Source organism: Carcharhinus amblyrhynchos, chromosome 1 (genome assembly GCF_965287045.1).
Source record: "Carcharhinus amblyrhynchos chromosome 1, sCarAmb.v2.hapA, whole genome shotgun sequence".
Taxonomy (NCBI): domain Eukaryota; kingdom Metazoa; phylum Chordata; class Chondrichthyes; order Carcharhiniformes; family Carcharhinidae; genus Carcharhinus; species Carcharhinus amblyrhynchos.
Window position 1 is genome coordinate 107,607,873 of NC_137324.1, and position 18,575 is coordinate 107,626,447.

Genomic DNA, 18,575 nt, shown 5'->3' on the forward strand with positions numbered 1-18,575 from the left:
CTTGTGTCTGCATGGGTTTCCTCTGGGTGCTCTGGTTTCCTCCCACAGTCCAAAGATGTGCAGGTTAGGTTGATTGGCCATGCTAAAAATTGCCCTTAGTATCCTGAGATGCATAGGTTAGTGGGTAAATATGTTGGGAAATGGGGGTAGGGCCTCGGTGGGATTGTGGTCAGACTCGATGGGCTGAATGGCCTCATTCTGTACTGTAGGGATTCTATGATCTATGATTCTATGAAAAGCATTATCAATTCTTTCAATCCGTCCCTCATCTCTAAATTATACAGCTGCTTATCCAACATTCAGTATTAGATGAACAGGAAAAGTGGGAAGGCCATTTTTTTGTTGCCCCAGCCAGAAACTCTGTTCCCTAGCCATCAATTCCATCCCTCTTCATGGCAACCGTCTGAAGTTGAGCTAGACCGTTAGTAACTTCAAGGTCATATTTGACCGAGATGAACTTCTGACCACATATCCACGCCATCTTTAAGACCATCTATTTCCATGTCCATAACATCAGCTGACGCTGCCCTGCCTCAGCTCATCTGTCAATGAAGCTCTTAACTGGGCCTTCTAACCTGTAGATCTGACTATTCCAAAACATCCCCTATCCTCCATTAGCTTGAACTCATCCACAGCTCTGCCACTTGTGTCCCAGCTCACTCAAGTCCCATTCAACTATCACCCCTGTGCTCACTCATGTACACTGTCAGCTATACTTTCATTTTAAATTTTTCATTCTGGTTTTAAGTCCCTCCATTATCTTGCCCTTCCCTGTCGCTGTAATCTACTCTAGATATCTTCAAGTTATCAGCTCTATTCGAGTCCTGGCATCAAGCATTCTAACTTAAATTGCATTGCCTTCAGCTCCCAAGACTCCTTGCTCTAGAATTCCCTCCCTAAACCTTCTTTCCTCCCTAAGGAGGCAACTTTGGTTAAGCTTTTGGTCATCTACCCTAATACTGTCAAACCAAGGTTCAATTTCAAAGTTTCATGTCTAATATTCCAGCAGAGCTCCTTGGAAAATATAATGTCAAAGTTGTTTTACAAGCGTATGTTGTTACTAGAAAAATTGGGATACTCAAAGGACGTGCATGAATTTTAATGTTCAGCTCATTTGTGTGAAAATACTTGACTGAAGTTTTTGATCCACGCAGAGTGACATGCACCTCTAAAACCAGTCCGATGCAAAGCTTAGTGTGATTGTTTCAATATTCAGCTTACTTCTGCAGTGTTGGGGTTCCAGCAAAGCATACGATTGTCCTTCCCACAACTCAGAAGTAGCTCTGGATCTGCCAGGCTCCAGGCAATGGCTAAAATTCCTCTGAAAAACATATTCAATTTATGATATTAGGAAGAATGAAATGCAGCTCAAGCATCAGGATTTTATTTTGTTAAAAATTTATTCCTCCCCCACAATTCTATTCCCATTTTTCTTAAGATCCTGCCCCTTGTCAAGTTTTGCTTGTTGCGGTACCAGCAACCTCCTCAGACCTCACTATCACCAGCATTAATGTATCAATTGAACTACCCTACTTAAACCAATGTCGTATTGCAGCCAAATCCAATCAGATGTTGAAAGTGAAGAATCTTCAACCGTATTAGAGTTAATATCCTTTTATCAGGTTTATGCAGTGAGTTGAAATGACCTGAAGGAATTGGAGGAGAATTGCAAATGAGTCAAAAGCAAATGCTGTTATGTCAGCAAATGCAACAGCCATACAGTGCACAGCAAGATCTCACCAAGAGCAATGAGATGGATAATCAGTTCATCAGTTTTCTGTTGGATGAGGGGAATTCCATTTTTCTTCAACCAGCGCCACAGAATCTTTTACATTTAGCTTACCCAGCAGAAAAAGATTCAGTTCAGTATTTCGTCCAAAAAGTAGTAATATAGACAATCAATGTGCTCTCAACACTGCACTGAAATACTAGCCTGCGCTAAATGGTCAAGTCCAAGAGTGAGGCTTGAACACTTGGCATTCTGACTCAGAGATAAGAGAATGTTGCCAAGTGATCCAAAGTGACACTTTGAAAATCTGTCAATGATTGACTGAGGAGGAAATGAGAACCTGACAACCCTTGAGGATAGAGAAGAAACATTGTAAATGGCCATTCTATGATGATGCATGGAGAATGACTACTGGACATTTTATTGACATAAGCAAGTCAGTACGATAAACCTGGCAAAAGCGGCATGCTGAAAGGGAGGAAGAGGGTGAGAACAAATGAAGAAAAAAGGCTACAGAAGAACCTCACCAAGGCTCCTTGAACAGCACCTTCCAAACCCTCTACCCACCAAAAAGGACAAGGGCAGTAGATGCATGGGAGCATCACCACCAGCATGGAAGCATCATCACCGGCAAGCCACACACCATACTGACCAGGAACCATTCACCATTTTGAATCCAAATCCAAACAATACTGACTGTATGTACTTATACCACATGGACTGCAACAGTTCAAGGTGGCAGCTCATCACCAGCATCTCAAGGGCAATTAAGGATGGGTAATAAATGCTGGGCTCACCAAGGACCCCAATAACCATGAACAAATACATTCTAAATCTAATGAGCTAATTTCATCACTGCCCTATTAACTATCAGTGTCAGAGAATGTTTAATGAATTATAAATATTAAGAAAAAGAATTAATATCTCACTAAATCAATATTTAAAAAGCAATTTAATGCCTTTCTCTGGGATTGACTCTACCTCGTGTGGTTTTCCAACACTCGCAGAGGAGATGTTGCAAACCGAAGGTCCCACATCTGAATCACAGGCATTCGATCGTCCTCGGAGGAAACAGCCATCTGTGTGGCAACATCAGGATGCCAGGCCAGTCCAGAACAGTGCATCTGTCAGCAGTAACAAAACACTTTATTAACAGTATATATAGTGATGCACTGTCTATGGTACAGTTTGCAGGTAAAACAAAACAGCTGGGGCGGGGGTGTACAGAATAGAGAGCCAGTGAGAAAAGGGAGACTAGTGGATTATAAGACAAAAGGGGAAAAAGTGCTGTTTTGATTCCTTCATTAAAGTTGAGTTTTAAAAGCTTATAAACATTTTTTTGAAAAGAACAAAAAAGGAACATATGATTCGGGAGGGTAAAACTGATCAATGGTGCTTCTGGACACTTCACAGCTACTAGTGGCAAGGTTGAGGATTGGGAGAAGTGCGGGGAGTGGGAGGCGGATGGAGAGCGCCAGGGGAGGCAGAAAACAACGTGCAGCCACCGAAATACTAACAAATGTTTGTATCAGGATTGATGGGCTTTTCCAGTCCTGTATATCAGGAAACTGCAGGTACAACATGATTTTAAACCAATGGACACCAATTTAAAATGAATGGGAAAAGACGACAGGGGAAACATGAGGACATTTTTAAAAAAAATACAGGTGAGTGTTTAAGATCTGGGATATACAGCTTGGGATTGGGCAGGAGGTAAATTCAACTGCGGCTTTCAAAAGGGAATTGATAAGCAACCAAAGAGAAAAAGTTTAGAATACGACTACTAAATTGTTCTTGCAGAAAGCCAGCGCAGATACAACAGGACATATGGCCTCCCTTAGTGCTTCAACCACACTGTAATAATATGGGTGAATTTTCCAGATGTGCATGGTTGTGAGACTCCATACTAGGAATACAAATCTGAAAATTATAGGACGATTGCAGCTCATTAGAAACTGAAAATGGTCCAGAAGAAAGCAGCCCACTGGATCAGCACCCCACCCATCACCTTAAACATTCACGCCCTTGATCATCGATAACTGCGCACCATCCACAAGATGCACTACAGCGAAGCACCAATGCTCCTTCAACCGTACCTTTCAAACCTGCAACCTCTACCATCCAGAAGGACAAGAGCAGCAGATGCACGGGAACACCATCACCTACACGATGGTGTTTCAAATCACACACCTTCTTAACTTGAAACCAAGTTACTGTTCCTTCACTGTCGCTGGGTCAAAATCCTAAATCTCTCTTCCGAACAGCACTTCTTACCTACAACAGATCTAGTGCATCTGTTGAAAGAGCTGGCTTAACAGCACCTGCTCAAGGGCAAGAAGAGATGGACAATAAATGCTGGCCTTGCTCATGGTGCTTATGTCCCAGAAGTTATTGAAAAAAAAAACTCTGATCCTACATCTATTGAAAATGATCACACATTGTACAGGATACTTACTGCCTGCTGATGCATGAAAAGATTGTAAAATCCTATCAGGGCGTGCAGCTCTTTTCTACCAGGTCTTTTCCCAAAATGTGATACTGGATTAAATGCAGAAATCTACCAATTCAATCTGTCTGTTGGTTTAACTGTGCATATTGGTGTAGTGACCTTACGTGCAGTGACCATGACAGAGGAGGAATAGCCAGCAGAGGTGTACTGAGGCACTGGTGGAGAGGGAGTGCCCTTGGGTTAGGTCACAACTCTGGCTGGATAGCAACATTCCAGTTCATATTAAAATTCTTTATCATGACTTAAGAATGCAGCATGCTGCCCCAAACATCACCCACTTCGCAGAAACCTACTTACTCGGTTGGTGTGGTCACTGACTTTCAGTATTGGTTCATTCTTCCGCAGGTCCCAGACAACAGCACGACCACTCGGATTAGCTGAAGCCAGAATATGCTGCACTTGCCTGTTCCAAGCTACACAACTAATGTCCTCAGGAGGCTAGGATATAAAATAAAATATTTAGCAGGGAATCAAAAAAATGTGATATGGCCACTCTTAACTTCAGCTTCTATTTAATTAAGAATTATGGGATTGCGTAATCTGATTAATCTGGAACAGAATATCAGTTAATAACTCAGTATACGAGAACTTCCAGATGCACAAAAAAGCAAGTGGAAAGTTGGAGGTTGTAACAATTAGTTAGAATGAATATGCTAATAAATGCTATGGTCTACGGTTTTGTGACTACATTGGCAGAACAACTACCCATCAACAGAACCATCTAGTTTTGAAAAACATTATAGAATCCCTGCAGTGCGGAAGGAGGTCATCGAATCTACACCGATGACAATCCCACCCAGGCCCTATTCACATAACTCCATGCATTTACCCTACCTAGTCCCCCTGACACTAAGGAACAATTTAGCATGGCCAAGCAACCTAATCCACACATCGGGCCTGATTTTATCAATCGGAGGCTAAGGGCGTAAAACAGGTCTCAGCCCAGAATCCTAGTTCCAGCGCGCCCATCCACTTCTTGCTGGCTCCGATCCGGTCCGCACTGTAGGTGGGGCTTAGCGCTGCTGGAACGATTAGAACTCTGAACTGCACACGCGCAGTTCAAAAAAAAAATCTGAAACAGCGTGCCCAGGCGCAAAAGACAAAAAACAACAGAGAGAGCGGGGTGGTGGTGGTTTTGGGGGGGTGGAATGAGCCGTGATTGGACCCCCTGGGAGGCAGCCTCCCCAGCAGATGGTACAGATTCTCCCAAGTCCAACCTCCTCCACCACCCCACCCCACCCCCCAACCAGAGGTCCACCTGAACCCGCTCCCCTCCTCTGGCAAACGCCAGCAGAAGGCCAGGAAGGTGCTGCAGGCTCTCCAACGACTGCAGGTCAGAAGGATGGTGGAGGGAGAGCAGCGATCGAGGTAAGTTGGGGGTGTGCTCTGCCGAGGGGGCCTGCCTCCCAGGGGGGCGTCCACCGGCCTCCCGGGGGAGTCCAATCTGGGGGGTCTGCGAACAGTGTCCAAGGAGGATGGGCTTCAGAGGTTTCCCTGCAGAATAGGAATTGGCTTCGGATTTTTATTCTGCAGGTTGATAACAGTGCAGATCCAGAATGGATCCGAAGGCAGTAAAGTGGGATTTGGCGGTACAGTTGGGCGCACAGTTCATTAAATCAATTTAAATGCATGCTAATGATTTTAATCATCGGGCCGCCCGATTGGCATGCAGACCGGATTTGCGCCCAAATCGGGTGTCTGTAAAAGGCGCAATCTGCTCAGATTCAGGTGCAGATCGCGTTACAGACCTGACACCCAAATTTACCATGATTTCATGCCTGAAAACGGGCACGAGTTTTTGGTAAAATCAGGCCCATCTTTGGATCATGGGAGCACCTGGGAGAAAATTTTACCAGGATGTTGCCTGGCATGGAGGGGCTGGGTTACGAGGAAAGGTTGGAGAAACTGGGACTGTTCTCCTTGGAAAGACGGAGATTGAGGGGGAACATGATAGAGGTATATAAGATACTGAAGGGAATAGACAGTGAGATAGATAGTGAGAGACTGCTCCCTAGATTGGTTACAAATACAAGAGGACATGATTTAAGGGTGAGGGGGGAGAGGTATAATTTGGATATGAGAGGAAGGTTCTTTACGCAGAGAGTTGTGGGGGTATAGAATGCGCTACCGAGTAGGGTGGTGGAGGCGGGAACGTTGGACTCGTTTAAGGTTCAGTTAGATAGGCACATGAGTGAAACGAGGATGGAGGGTTACGGTAGGGGTTATTAAATAAGGGTTAGAACCTCGGGAGACACCGGAAAGGCAGGCTTGTGATTAACGTTTTTGTCTTTTATTCCGCAGGTGGAGGTCCACCTCGTTGTCAAACGAGGGGCATGCACACGGTGGGTCGTGCGTGGGCTACTCTTGGAGGTTCCGGGAGTGGCCTAGTACTTCGTGTCGGTGTGTGTGCTTGATCCTGGACCGGTAGACGGGCGCCGCAACAGCTCGGTGACTAGCACTGCTAGCTGTGCAGATACATGGATTTGGGCCTGTGTCTGTGGGAGTTTGTGCATTCTCCCTGTGGTTGCGTGGGTTTCCTCCGGGCGCTCCGGTTTCCTCCCACACCCCAAAGATGTGCTCTTAGGCTGATTGGTTTTACCAAATTGACACTATTCTCCCCTGAATCTGGCTAAGTCAGGGATTCTATTCGTAGACACGCAGGGTAGAATAGGTGTAGGGTGATGCGGCGGCGCAGGCTCGTTGGGCCGAAGGGCCTGTTTCCCGTGCTGGGTTGTTCTTTGTTCTTTAAAATCTCTGCAGACGTGGAGAGAACGTGCAAACTCCTGTGAGCCGAGGCCAGAATTGAACCTGGGTCTCTGGCGCTGTGAGGCAGCAGTGCTAGCCGCTGTGCCACAATGCTGCTCACAGCATATCAGGCACAGTGATACAAATCATTTCAGTAGAGTGAACATCTGGCATAAGATAAAAATAAGTGTGACATACTTTCTGAACACTTCAAACTGGCAAACGTCCAAGATTTCTAACAAAGATTACGATCCCCATCCCCACCCCCGCAAACGAGCATCATCCTGAACTTCTGGTTAGAATAGAGGTAGCTGAACATCTGCTGTGTCAAATCTCCCAGATAGAAAAGACCCTGCACAGGTGTCTAATCTCACCATATAACAAAACAGCGTTTATACAGCATTTTGAAGTAAGGAGCTGATGTCAAACCTTCAGCAGCGAGTTTCAGCAGTGATTGAAAGCTTGAACGACGAGCGTATTTTTGGAAGAAAGCTTTTTAAAGTTTAGGTAGCACTTCCACACACAAAAACCAAAAGGTTCCTCCCTCTGAATGGGCAGTTTAAGATTTCCCAACTTTCAATGGGGAATATCTCCATTCCACAAGCCCCAGTACACAGGGAAAAATGCATCTTCAAAATGTTGGAAACATTTCAACTTCCTTCTCTGAAGTTATTAATAAATGATCTGATTTAAGCAGGAATTTCTATTTAAAATATGCAGAATATGCTATGCATTCTCTTGGATCCAGCTAAACCCCACAAGCCACAATCCAAAGTTCTGCATGGCTGTAAGCTACAATCACTCTAAGGCCATGCACAGTCAATGTCAGTAATTTGCTGTATAACAAAAATAAATAGATGACTGTTGTTTCACAAAAGCCCACAAAGAAAAAAAACGCTGAAATGAGAATTACTTTGCACAGCACGTTGATAGAATTCCACAGATAGCACAGAAGTGTAAACAGATTTATTCTCAAGATTGTTGAATTTTCAAACCCAGAATTTAAAAAAACTTAATTACACTCAGTCATAAAAAATAAAACAACAGATACAGGATGGAGTGAGCCATTCAGCTCCTTGATACCCTATGCTAACAGAGATAAAATAGTCATTGTTGAAAGTTCTAACTGCTCTACTATCCACAGTCTTTCGAGGGAGGGGGGAGTTCCATATTTCAATCACATGATGTGGAAGAGTGCTTCCTGCTTTCATAAGAACAGAAGAATATAAGAAATAGGAGCAGGAGTAGGCCATCTAGCCCTTCGAGCCTGCCCCGCCATTCAATAAGATCATGGCTGATCTGTCGTGGCTCAGTTCCACATTCCCGCCCTCTCCCCATAACCCTTAATCCCCTCTCTTATCAAAAACCCATCAACCCGCGTCTTAAAAATATTTAGCGAGGTAGCCTCCACCACTTCAACGGGCAGAGAATTCCAGAGATTCACCACCCTTTGAGTGAAGAAGTTCTTCCTCAACTCCGTTCTAAACTGTCCCCCCTTTATCTTGAGGCTGTGCCCCTTAGTCCTACTGTCCTTTCTGAGCGGGAAGAGTCTCTCCACCTCTATCCTATCCATCCCATTCATCATCTTATACGTCTCAATGAGATCTCCCCTCATTCTTCTAAACTCTAACGAGTACAAGCCTAGTTTATTCAGCCTCTCCTCATAGCTCAACCCCCTCAACTCCGGTATCAGCCTAGTAAACCTCCTCTGCACTCCCTCCAAGGCCAAAATATCCTTGCGTAAGTGCAGCGACCAAAACTGCACACAGTACTCCAGCTGCGGCCTCACCAATGCCCTATACAGCTGCAGCAAGACCTCCCTACTTTTATATTCAATCCCCCTCGCTATGAAGGCCAGCATCCCATTAGCCTTCCTGACCACCTACTGCACCTGCAGGCTGGGTTTTTGTGACTCATGCACAAGGACCCCGAGGTCCCTCTGCACCGTCGCCTGCTGCAGTTTTTCGCCACGTAAGTAATAGTCCTTCCTACCATTATTCCTACCAAAGTGGACCACCTCGCACTTGCCAACATTAAATTCCATTTGCCAGTTCCTGGCCCATTCGCCCAGCCTATCTAGATCCTTCTGCAGACTCTCCACACCCTCCGCGCAATTTCTCCCTGAATGGTTAATTTTATTGTATTTCTACATTTCCGATTTCACTAGTGGAAGCAGTTTGCTCTCAATCTACATTTGCAAATTCTTTCACCATTTTAAACAACTCTATCAACCCAATAGGTGTCGGCAACCTGACTTCATAACTTACTTTAAGCTTTGTTATTCTCCTGGTGAATTTCCTCTCACCCCTCCAGTGTCAACATATTCTTCCTGAGATGCAGTGCCCAAAACTGGGCAGTAGAGTGGATACAGTCAGACCAAAACTCTATACAAGTGAAGCAATACACACTCCTACTCCTGATTCTACACTGTTGGACATTCATCCATCTTTAATGGATTGTAACAAACAAAAATCAGCATAGGTCAAACCTTAACTGGCATGATGATGGACACAGTGACAGTGAGATGTAGCCACACTTCACCAGCTAATCAAAGACACATTGATATGTTTAAAGACGATCTGTTTTAAAATAAAACACAAGTGAAGACACTGATCAAAAGATGGCTGTCACAAGTCACAGGTAATTACAGGCCGGTGAGTCTTATGTCAGTGGTAGGGAAATTATTGGAGAGAATTCTTCGAGAAAGGATTTACTCCCACTTGGAAATAATTGGACATATTAGTGAGAGGCAACATGGTTTTGTGAGGTGAGGTCATGTCTCACTAATTTGATCAAGTTTTTCGAGCAAGTGTCAAAGATGATTGATGAGGATAGGGGAGTGGATGTTGTCTACATGGACTTCAGAAGGCCTTTGACACGATCCCTCATGACAGACTGATGCACAAGGTGAAGTCGCTTGGGATCAGAGGTGAGCTGGCAAGATGGATACAGAACTGGCCCAGTCATGAGACACAGAGGATAGCAGTGAAAATGTACGTTTCTGAATGGAGGGCTGTGACAAGGGGTGTTCCTCAGGGATCAATGCTGGGACCTTTGCTGTTTGTAATATATATATAAATGATTTGGAAGAAAATGCAACTGGATTGATTAGTAAGTTTGCGGACGACACAAAAGTTGGTGGATTTGCGGATAGCCGTCAGAGGAGATCCACCAGCGGATATAGATCAGTTGGAGACTTGAGCGGAGAGATGGCAGATGGAGTTTAATCTGGACAAATGGGAGGTAATGCGTTTTGGAAGGTCTAATACAGATAGGAAATATACAGCAAATGGCAGAACCCTTAAGAGTATTCATAGAGGGATCTGGGTGTACAGGTACACAGGTCACTGAAAGTGGTGGTCAAGTAGGCACACAGCATGCTTGCCTTCACCAGCCGGGGCATTAAGTTTAAAACTTGGCAAGTTATGTTGCAGCTTTATAGAACCTTAGTTAGACTGCACTTGGAATATAGTGTTCAATTCTGTTGCCATACTGCCAGAAGGATGTGGAGGCTTTGGAGAGGGTATAGAAAAGATATACCAGGATGTTGCCTGGTATGGAGAGTACTAGCTATGAGGAAAGGTGGAAAAAAACTTGGTTTGTTCTCACTGGAACGACGGAGGTTGAGGGGCGACCTGATAGAAGTCAACAAGATTATATGGGGAATGGACAGAGTGGATAGTCAGAAGCTTTTTCCCAGGGTGGAAAAGTCAATTAGTAGGGGGCATAGGTGTAAGGTGCGAGGAGCAAAGCTTAAAGGAAATATACAAGGCAAGTTTTTTCTTTACACAGAGGGTGGTGAGTGCCTGGAACTCACTGCCAGGGGAGATAGTGGAAGCAGATACGATAGTGAATTTTAAGGGGCGAATGGACAAATGCATGAATAGGATGGGAATAGAGGGGTATGGTCCCCGGAAGGGTAGGGGGTTTTAGTTTATTCAGGCAACATGGTCGGTGCAGACTTGGGAGGGCTGAGGGGCCTGTTCCTGTGGTGTAATTTTCTTTGTTCATTGTCACCTGATAGCTGAAAAGGTGACCACTTGTGTGTAAAGTCTTAACAAATAACATTCCAGCTCTTCTGTATGGAATTTCACACCTGGAAAGGAGTAGGGATTGTCAAGGTTCATTTTAAACAGAGGTCCTTGAGAGGATGGCATCAAAAATACAAAGTACTAAACCCTTAATCCACTGTAATTCTGTGAAGACAATGGGACTTGCTACCCAGCCAGTTACACCCCACCGGACACTCAACCCCATCTCAAAAATATGTCAATATGTTTCGGAGATGCAAGATCAAAAAACTGGGATTACTAAAGAGGGTTGCAAGACCTGCTAATTCCCTTCCTATGATTTTATAGAAAATAAGTTAAATCTGGTTCTGAAAATCAGAGGGGAAAAACATGCAGGAGGAAAAGCAACAAATCTGTCATCTGAAAAGACTGTTGGGAGTAAGATGTTTCTCTTCCTGGAAGCAAAAAGTGTGCTTTCAACAGAATGCAAACCTGAACTAAACCAACTCCAGAATTCTACCAGAAATTACCAAACTTCAACGGCCACAATGTTTCACAACATGTGCCTTATAGTCACACAAAGGAGGTACTCATAGTCTTTTAACTTCTCCCTGAGCTCGATTTTCTTCTGATCTGTGCACGTTGTCACATTGTTTCTTTTTCTCAGGTTTTAGTAACCAATAAACTTATTCTTTCTGACTCAAGGAAATGTGGTTTGATTAGCTCATTAGAAAGCAAATAGCTTCAACTGGAAAAAAGGGGAAAGTATTTTAATTTTTTTTATGTTGTGACACACCAAGGGGGCTGAATAAAAAGGGAGTCAGCTAAATACTCCTTACCCCATTATAGCAGAATTAACAGGTAACTGATAGACCAAGAAGGTATATTTCACATTAACTAACTAATATAACTGAAATATGCCTTACAAAATGCTTTTCCTTTATGACATGCTTGAAGACAATATGTTACATTAAAGGGTCAGTCTCAAATTCACTCCTAGTTCTTCAGCAGAGAACCTGCCAAGATCAAAACTTCTAGTCTCCTTCAACAATAGTTTCATACCATCTATATGGATATGATTATCATCAGCCAGAATACTTTTTGACAACCCCCCCATTTCCCTAAATCTTCAAGAGCTCCAATTGTTCTCTTTCCTTTCTTTCAGAAACTCTACCCTTAACAGCATCATTAGTTTTCCCTGCACTTGTGAGCTCTTTTGAAAGGTGCCAAAATCTGCCACAACATCGTAAAAGAGTTTCTCATAGAGTCACAGAGGTTTACAGCCTGGAAACAGGCCCTTCGGTCCAACTTGTTCACGTTGCCCTTTTTTTTTAAAACCCTTAAACTAATCCTAATTGCCTACAATTGGCTCATATCCCTCTATACCCATCATACCCATGTAACTATCTAAATGCTTTTTAAAAGATAAAATTGTACCTGCCTCTACTACTACTGCTGGGAGCTTGTTCCAGACACTCATCAACTTCTGTGAAAAAACTGTACGTCTGGACACTTTTATATCTCTCCCCTCTTACCCCTTATCTCTCTGGAGTGTAGAATTCCAAACACTAACCGCTCTCTAAGGAATAAACCCAACATGTGGGAATTTACTCTGCTTTGATTTACTTTACACCTTACGTAGTTTTAAAATATGGCACTTAATTAATCCATGGCACAACACTAAGAAATTCTACACCCTCGCTTTTTTAATTTAGCAACCTGTGCCTCGGAAATCTCTATTTAAATAACTATGGGATACGAATGTGTGTGGATGGATTATGATTATACTATTAACACGATCACAGATTTAATTTTTCTTTCAGACTTTGCTTTAAGACAGCCAGAGCCAAGGTGAAGAATAAAAGAAAAGGCAATGCAACAATTAAATACATATGTGGTGTACTGCATTGGTTTGAGGGGGTCTCCCTAGTTCTGGTCCTATTGAGTTGGTTGGAACACTCTGATCTCCTGAAACAAATCAAAAATTCTATTTGAATTTCTCTCCCCTTAGCAACCTGACATAATCTGGAAACATCTCAGAACTGAGGTATTTTCCAGGAATTGTAATTACACCCTTTCGCTCTTCTCTTTCACTTTGCAATTGAAGGGACATTTCAAAACATAAGCATTGTGTAAAGTTCAATGTTCATGACAATGAGTAGACCAAAGGAGGAAAGTATGCTGTGATGTTCTTCAAATAAAAATCTCATAGTAAGACAATGTCAACATCTCATCAGCAACGGACTGAAGAACAAAGAGAAAACAATGTTCCTGACCAATAAACAGAAGTGGAAATTAAACTACTAGTTCCAATCTGCAGTTAAAGACCATGAAACTGCGGCAGAGACTGATGGCACCTCAATAATTTCAATGCAGAAACTATAGAGTCCCAAATAAAACAATCCATCACATTCAGAGTCAGGGAAAATGTATGTACTCTGATTAAGCAAAATCATAGGCAGGATATGAAGAAACTTTCTTCCAATAATCCTTTCTTGATAAAAGATAGTCAATAACTTAATTTAATATTCTACTTTTAACTAGTTCCATGGGTGAACAGACACAGTGCTGTTATGCTGAACATTGCAGACTAGGAAAGATGCCGGTTATATCCCTTATCTGCACTAAGTGATCACAGTCAGGGTAACTAATAAATGGCCTCAGCATCTCTGAGTTAGGAAGAAAGATTAGGAGTGCAGACAGGTTAGGGGAAACAGTGAGATTGGAAAATGACCTATTGCCAATCCAGGGACTTTCTGTTAGAAAGCGGGCTGCTGGTGATGACTGGACTCTATTGTGATGACCTGAATTGTTTGACAGTCTGTCAGCCATCAAATGTTTGGCAGATATTCAACTGAACACCAATACATTTTCTATGATACAAGTATTTGATATTGAAGATCCAGGGATAAAGTGCTAACAAGTCACAGCATGCTCCTTTTCAATGCCACTCTAAGATGAGAAGTAATAGTTTGTCGAGGGTTTTTTAAAAAAAAGTGAATTACAATGGCCTATTGCTTCTTGAAAGCAAACAAACAGGACACATATGCAGCTGAGTAGGTCAGTTTGTCAAAAAAGTCTCAATTTCAACTCAGTTTGATTAAGATCCTGCAAGCTGTTCATTCAGTTAGTACTGGCCACACAACACTGTGACCTAGATTCACACATAGAGCTGTCAAAGTAGTACCACCAATACTGAGACCAACTGAAAGCAGCAGGTTGATCAAGCTAATATATAATTCTTCTGATGAGTAAAACATAACTGCAATAATAATTCTTAATCAAGATAAAATCAAACAGGTGGATATTTTTGGGGTGCATTCTAATTTAAATGATATTTTCTGCTGCTTTGAAAAACACTGATTAACACTGCTGGATGGTTTTCATATTCTAAAAGAAAGCAGGAAATGCTCTTTGCACCAACTTCACAACACTATGAGGAATGAAGCATTGATTAAATACAAGGAAACATTAATGGAATAAACGTACCTGAGATTTTGCTCCGGGTGTCATTGGAGTATCAAAATTATTCAGATCCCAGATATAGATTTCAGACTCATTGGCTCCTGAAGCTACAAGGTTACTCTGGACAAAAGAATCAATTAGCATCTTATTAGATGTTCAAGAAACATTATCTCAAAGGTTTTCAGAAAGGCATAGAAACATGCATAGAAAATAGAAGCAGGAGTAGGCCATTTGGTCCTTCGAGCCTGTTTCACCATTCATTATGATCATGGCTGATCATTAAATTCAATATCCTGATCCAACCTTCCCCCGCCATATCCCTCGATCCATTTAGACCCAAGAGTGATATCTAATTTCTTCTTGAAATCACACAACATTTTGGCCTGAATTACTTTCTGTGGAGTGAATTTGCAGATTCACCACTCTCTGGGTGAAGAAATTTATTCTCACCTTAGTGCTGAAAGGTTTACCCTTATCCTCAAACTATGATCCCTAGTTGTGGACTTCCCCAATATCGGGGGCATTTTTTCTGAATCCACCTTTCTAACCCTGTTTGAAGTTTCTATGAGATCCCCTCTCACTTTTCTAAACTTCAATGAATATAATCCTAGCCATCTGGTCTCACCTCACACGACAGTCCTGCCATCCCAGGAATCAGCCCAGTAAACTTTCATGTACTCCTTCTACAGCAAGAATATCCTTTCTCAGATAACAGCATCAAAACTGCACACACTACTCCATATGTGGTCTCACCAACACTCCATACAATTTCAGTAAAGCATCCCTATTTCCATACTCAAATCCTCACACTACGAAGGCCAACATACCATTTGCCTTTTTTTCTGCCTGCTCTACCTGTGTGCTTACATTAAGTGACTGATGCACAAGGACACCATGCTCTCGCTAAGTACCCCTCAATTTACACACATTCAAATAATAATCTGCCTTACTTTGTTTGCTAAAGGATAACCTCACATTTATCCACATTATACTGCATCTCCTGTGCATATGCCCACTCAATCAGCCTGTCCAAATCATGGTGAAGCATCTCTGCATCCTCCTCAAAGCTCAGCCTCCCACACACTGTATCATCTGCAAATTTGGAGATAACACATTTAGTTCCCTCATCCAAATAATTAATGTATAATGTGAACAGTTGGGGTCCTAGCACAGAACCCTGCCGAACCCACTAGTCACTGACTGCCAATCAGAAAAAGACCCATTTATTCCAACTCTTTGCTTCCTGTCTGCTAACCAGCTTTCTATCCATTTTAGATACCACCCATGCTTTAACTTTACATAATAGTTATGCAAGACCTTGTTGACAGCCTTCTGAATGTCTAAACCATATCCACTGGTTCTCCCCAGTCAACTCTAGTAGTTACATCTTCAGAGAATTCCAGTAGATTTGTCAAGCATGATTTCCCCTTTGTAAATCCATGCTGTCTATCTGATTATATCACTGCCTTCTAAATGCTGTGCAATGAAATCCTTGATAATGGACCCTAGCAACTTCCCCAGTACTGACATTAGGCTCACTGACCTATAATTCCCTGTTTTCTCTCTATCTACCTTTTTGAATAGCAGGCTTACATTAGCCACCCTCCAATCTGTAGGATTTGAAGAAGTTTGGAAAGTGATCACCAATGGATCTACTATTTCTAGGGCCACTTCCTTAAGTAATCCGGATGGAGATTTATCCATCTTCAATCCATTAATTTCCCCAAAACCACTTCCCTACTAACACTGATTTCCCTCAGCTCCTCACTAAAACTTGTGTTTCTCAGAACTCCTGGTATATTATTCACATTTTCCTTTGTGAAGACTGAAGCAAAATATGAATTTAGTCCTCAACCATTAATTTGTTCCCAGTTATAAATTCTCCCATGTTTAACTGTAAGGGGCCTACATTCATTTTTCTCAATCTTTTTCTCTTTACGTATCTATTGAAACTTTTAGTCAGTTTTTATGTTCCCCCAGCTTGCTTTCATACTCTTTTTCCCATATTAAAGAATCCCTTGATCTACTTTTGCTGAATTTTAAACTGCTCCCAATCCTTGTGTTGACTGCTTTTTCTCGCCTATTTGTATGCTTCTTCTTTGAATCTAATAGTACCTCTAATTTCCCTTGTAAGCCATGGTTTGTCTACAGTTCCCTTTCCATTCTTGCGCTAAATAAAAATAAAAAACTTTTGGAGTTCACCTATTCATTCTTTAAAAGCCTGCCATCGCCTGCCCACTGTTCTTTCTTTTAGTAATGTTTCCCAGTCCATCACAGCCAACACATGCCTCATATTATCATCATTGCCTTTATTGAGAATCAGGACCCTGGTCTCAGAATCAACTACCTCACTATCCACCTTGATAAAGAATTCTATAGTATTATAGTCAAGCATCCTCATGGGCTCTCTCACAACTAGACTGCCAACTAATTATTTCTCACTGCACAATACCCAGTCCAAGATGATCTGTTTCCTTAATAGTTCCTCAATGTATTGATCCAGAAAACCATCCTGTACACACTCCAGAAGTTCCTCTATTGTACTGTGACTCATTTGACTCACCCAATCTATATGCAGATCAAATCAGCCATTATCACAAATGTTACAATATCTCATTAATCCTTTCAGATAAAACAGGATTGAAATCAAGTGCTCTAACCAGACCAGCGCAAGCGTCCTCACCCAAAGTGCCCTTGCTGCCCATCCATCACAATCAGGCCTGCCTACAACAACACGGTGGCAAGCACCGTAAATGTGCCCTCAAGGCTCACCAGGATACAAACCCCTACCAGACTTTCTTGGGCCGCTGCCTTTCCAGTTTGAAATGTGAATTTGAATCTCTCCCAGATTGCTAAGATAAGTGTTCCTCTTTGCTGGCAATAAGATCTCATTGTAAAATGAAACTGATCCCTTGAAACCAAATTCCTTTTAGGCATAGATCTATAGCACCAGCCCCCTAATTTTGCAATATTAGTTAGAGAGATCACAAATCATGGCCTGTGCCACAGAGAAGGTCTATAAGGTTATAAAGTTAAGCAGTATATTTGGGTGCAGCACAGTCACTGCTGCACATCAATTGGGAGTATTTCATGTGGACACTGCATTAGATGCTAGATGAAAATATACAAAGAATGGACTAGCTTGCTTTCCATCATCCTGGGAGTTGCGTAATACAACATTAACAGAGCTGTTGATTAATCATGGCAATCAAGCTCTATCAATCACTCTCAAACAAACCAATTCACGAGCTGAGAAAAATCCAATTGTGGAAGCCTTTGGAACTGAAGAATTATTTTCCCCAATAATGTCACTGCTCACCTTAATAAAGGAAATAAATCACTTTTTCGTGAAAAGGTTTTTATTGAAATTTGTAATGAGCAGGTATTTTGAGCATTTGGCTAACTTACCTGAAAAGGATTGAAATCAAGTGCTCTAACTGGACCAGTGTGAGTGTCATTCTGGCCAATCACAACATCCTCTCCTCCTGCTATAATTTTAGATGGATTGTACAGAATGATATTCCCGTTTTCACCACCAGCAACCAGGACGCCGGAAGACAGACCATCAGATGTGATTTCATGAGCACCCCAAATAAGTTTATGGTATCTAGAGAATAAATTAGAATATTAGAATTAGATCACACTAAGCCATACAGACTAAATACATTGCAGATTGGCTATTGATTTGAGTTGAAAAGGTCATTACAACCATCCATTGCTTCAGGTCTACAGCACAGAAACAGGCCATTTTGCCTAACAGATCAATGTTTGCACAGATGCCTCCTCCAATCACTCTTTACTCAACCCTGCTGGTATTACTTTCTATCCTTTTCTCCCATATCTTAAATCTATTAATGCAGAAAGGTCCGAAGGGAACAGTGGGAGGGAGTCAACAGCAGTCAGCTCTCCAGTCATAACCCTCAGAAATGTCGGGCAGACAGTCACAAGTCTCAGACCCTGGCAGAATGAAGGAGCATCCTTCCATCATCCCTCAGCCTGCTGTCACAAGCTAGCAGCATCCAGCTCAACAGCACAGAAGAACACCCCTGTTAACAACAGCGCACAGTGTTGGGAGCAACACTGATGCAGCAAAAAACTGTTCGAGCAGGATTACAAA

At 42.4% G+C, this 18,575-nt stretch overlaps 1 protein-coding gene across 9 annotated transcripts in view; it reads right to left on the reverse strand.

Moving 5' to 3' along the window:
* Positions 1–18,575, reverse strand: part of sec31a (SEC31 homolog A, COPII coat complex component) — a 106,773-nt gene that overhangs the window by 62,641 nt on the left and 25,557 nt on the right. For all 9 annotated transcript variants that reach the window (XM_080190381.1, XM_080190391.1, XM_080190417.1 and 6 more), the window contains exons 4-8: positions 17,867–18,065; positions 14,483–14,578; positions 4,536–4,676; positions 2,711–2,853; positions 1,222–1,321 (exon numbers count right to left, since the gene is read on the reverse strand). In XM_080190381.1, the coding sequence (XP_080046507.1) occupies positions 1,222–1,321; positions 2,711–2,853; positions 4,536–4,676; positions 14,483–14,578; positions 17,867–18,065 (679 nt within the window). The remainder of the gene's footprint in view (positions 1–1,221; positions 1,322–2,710; positions 2,854–4,535; positions 4,677–14,482; positions 14,579–17,866; positions 18,066–18,575) is intronic.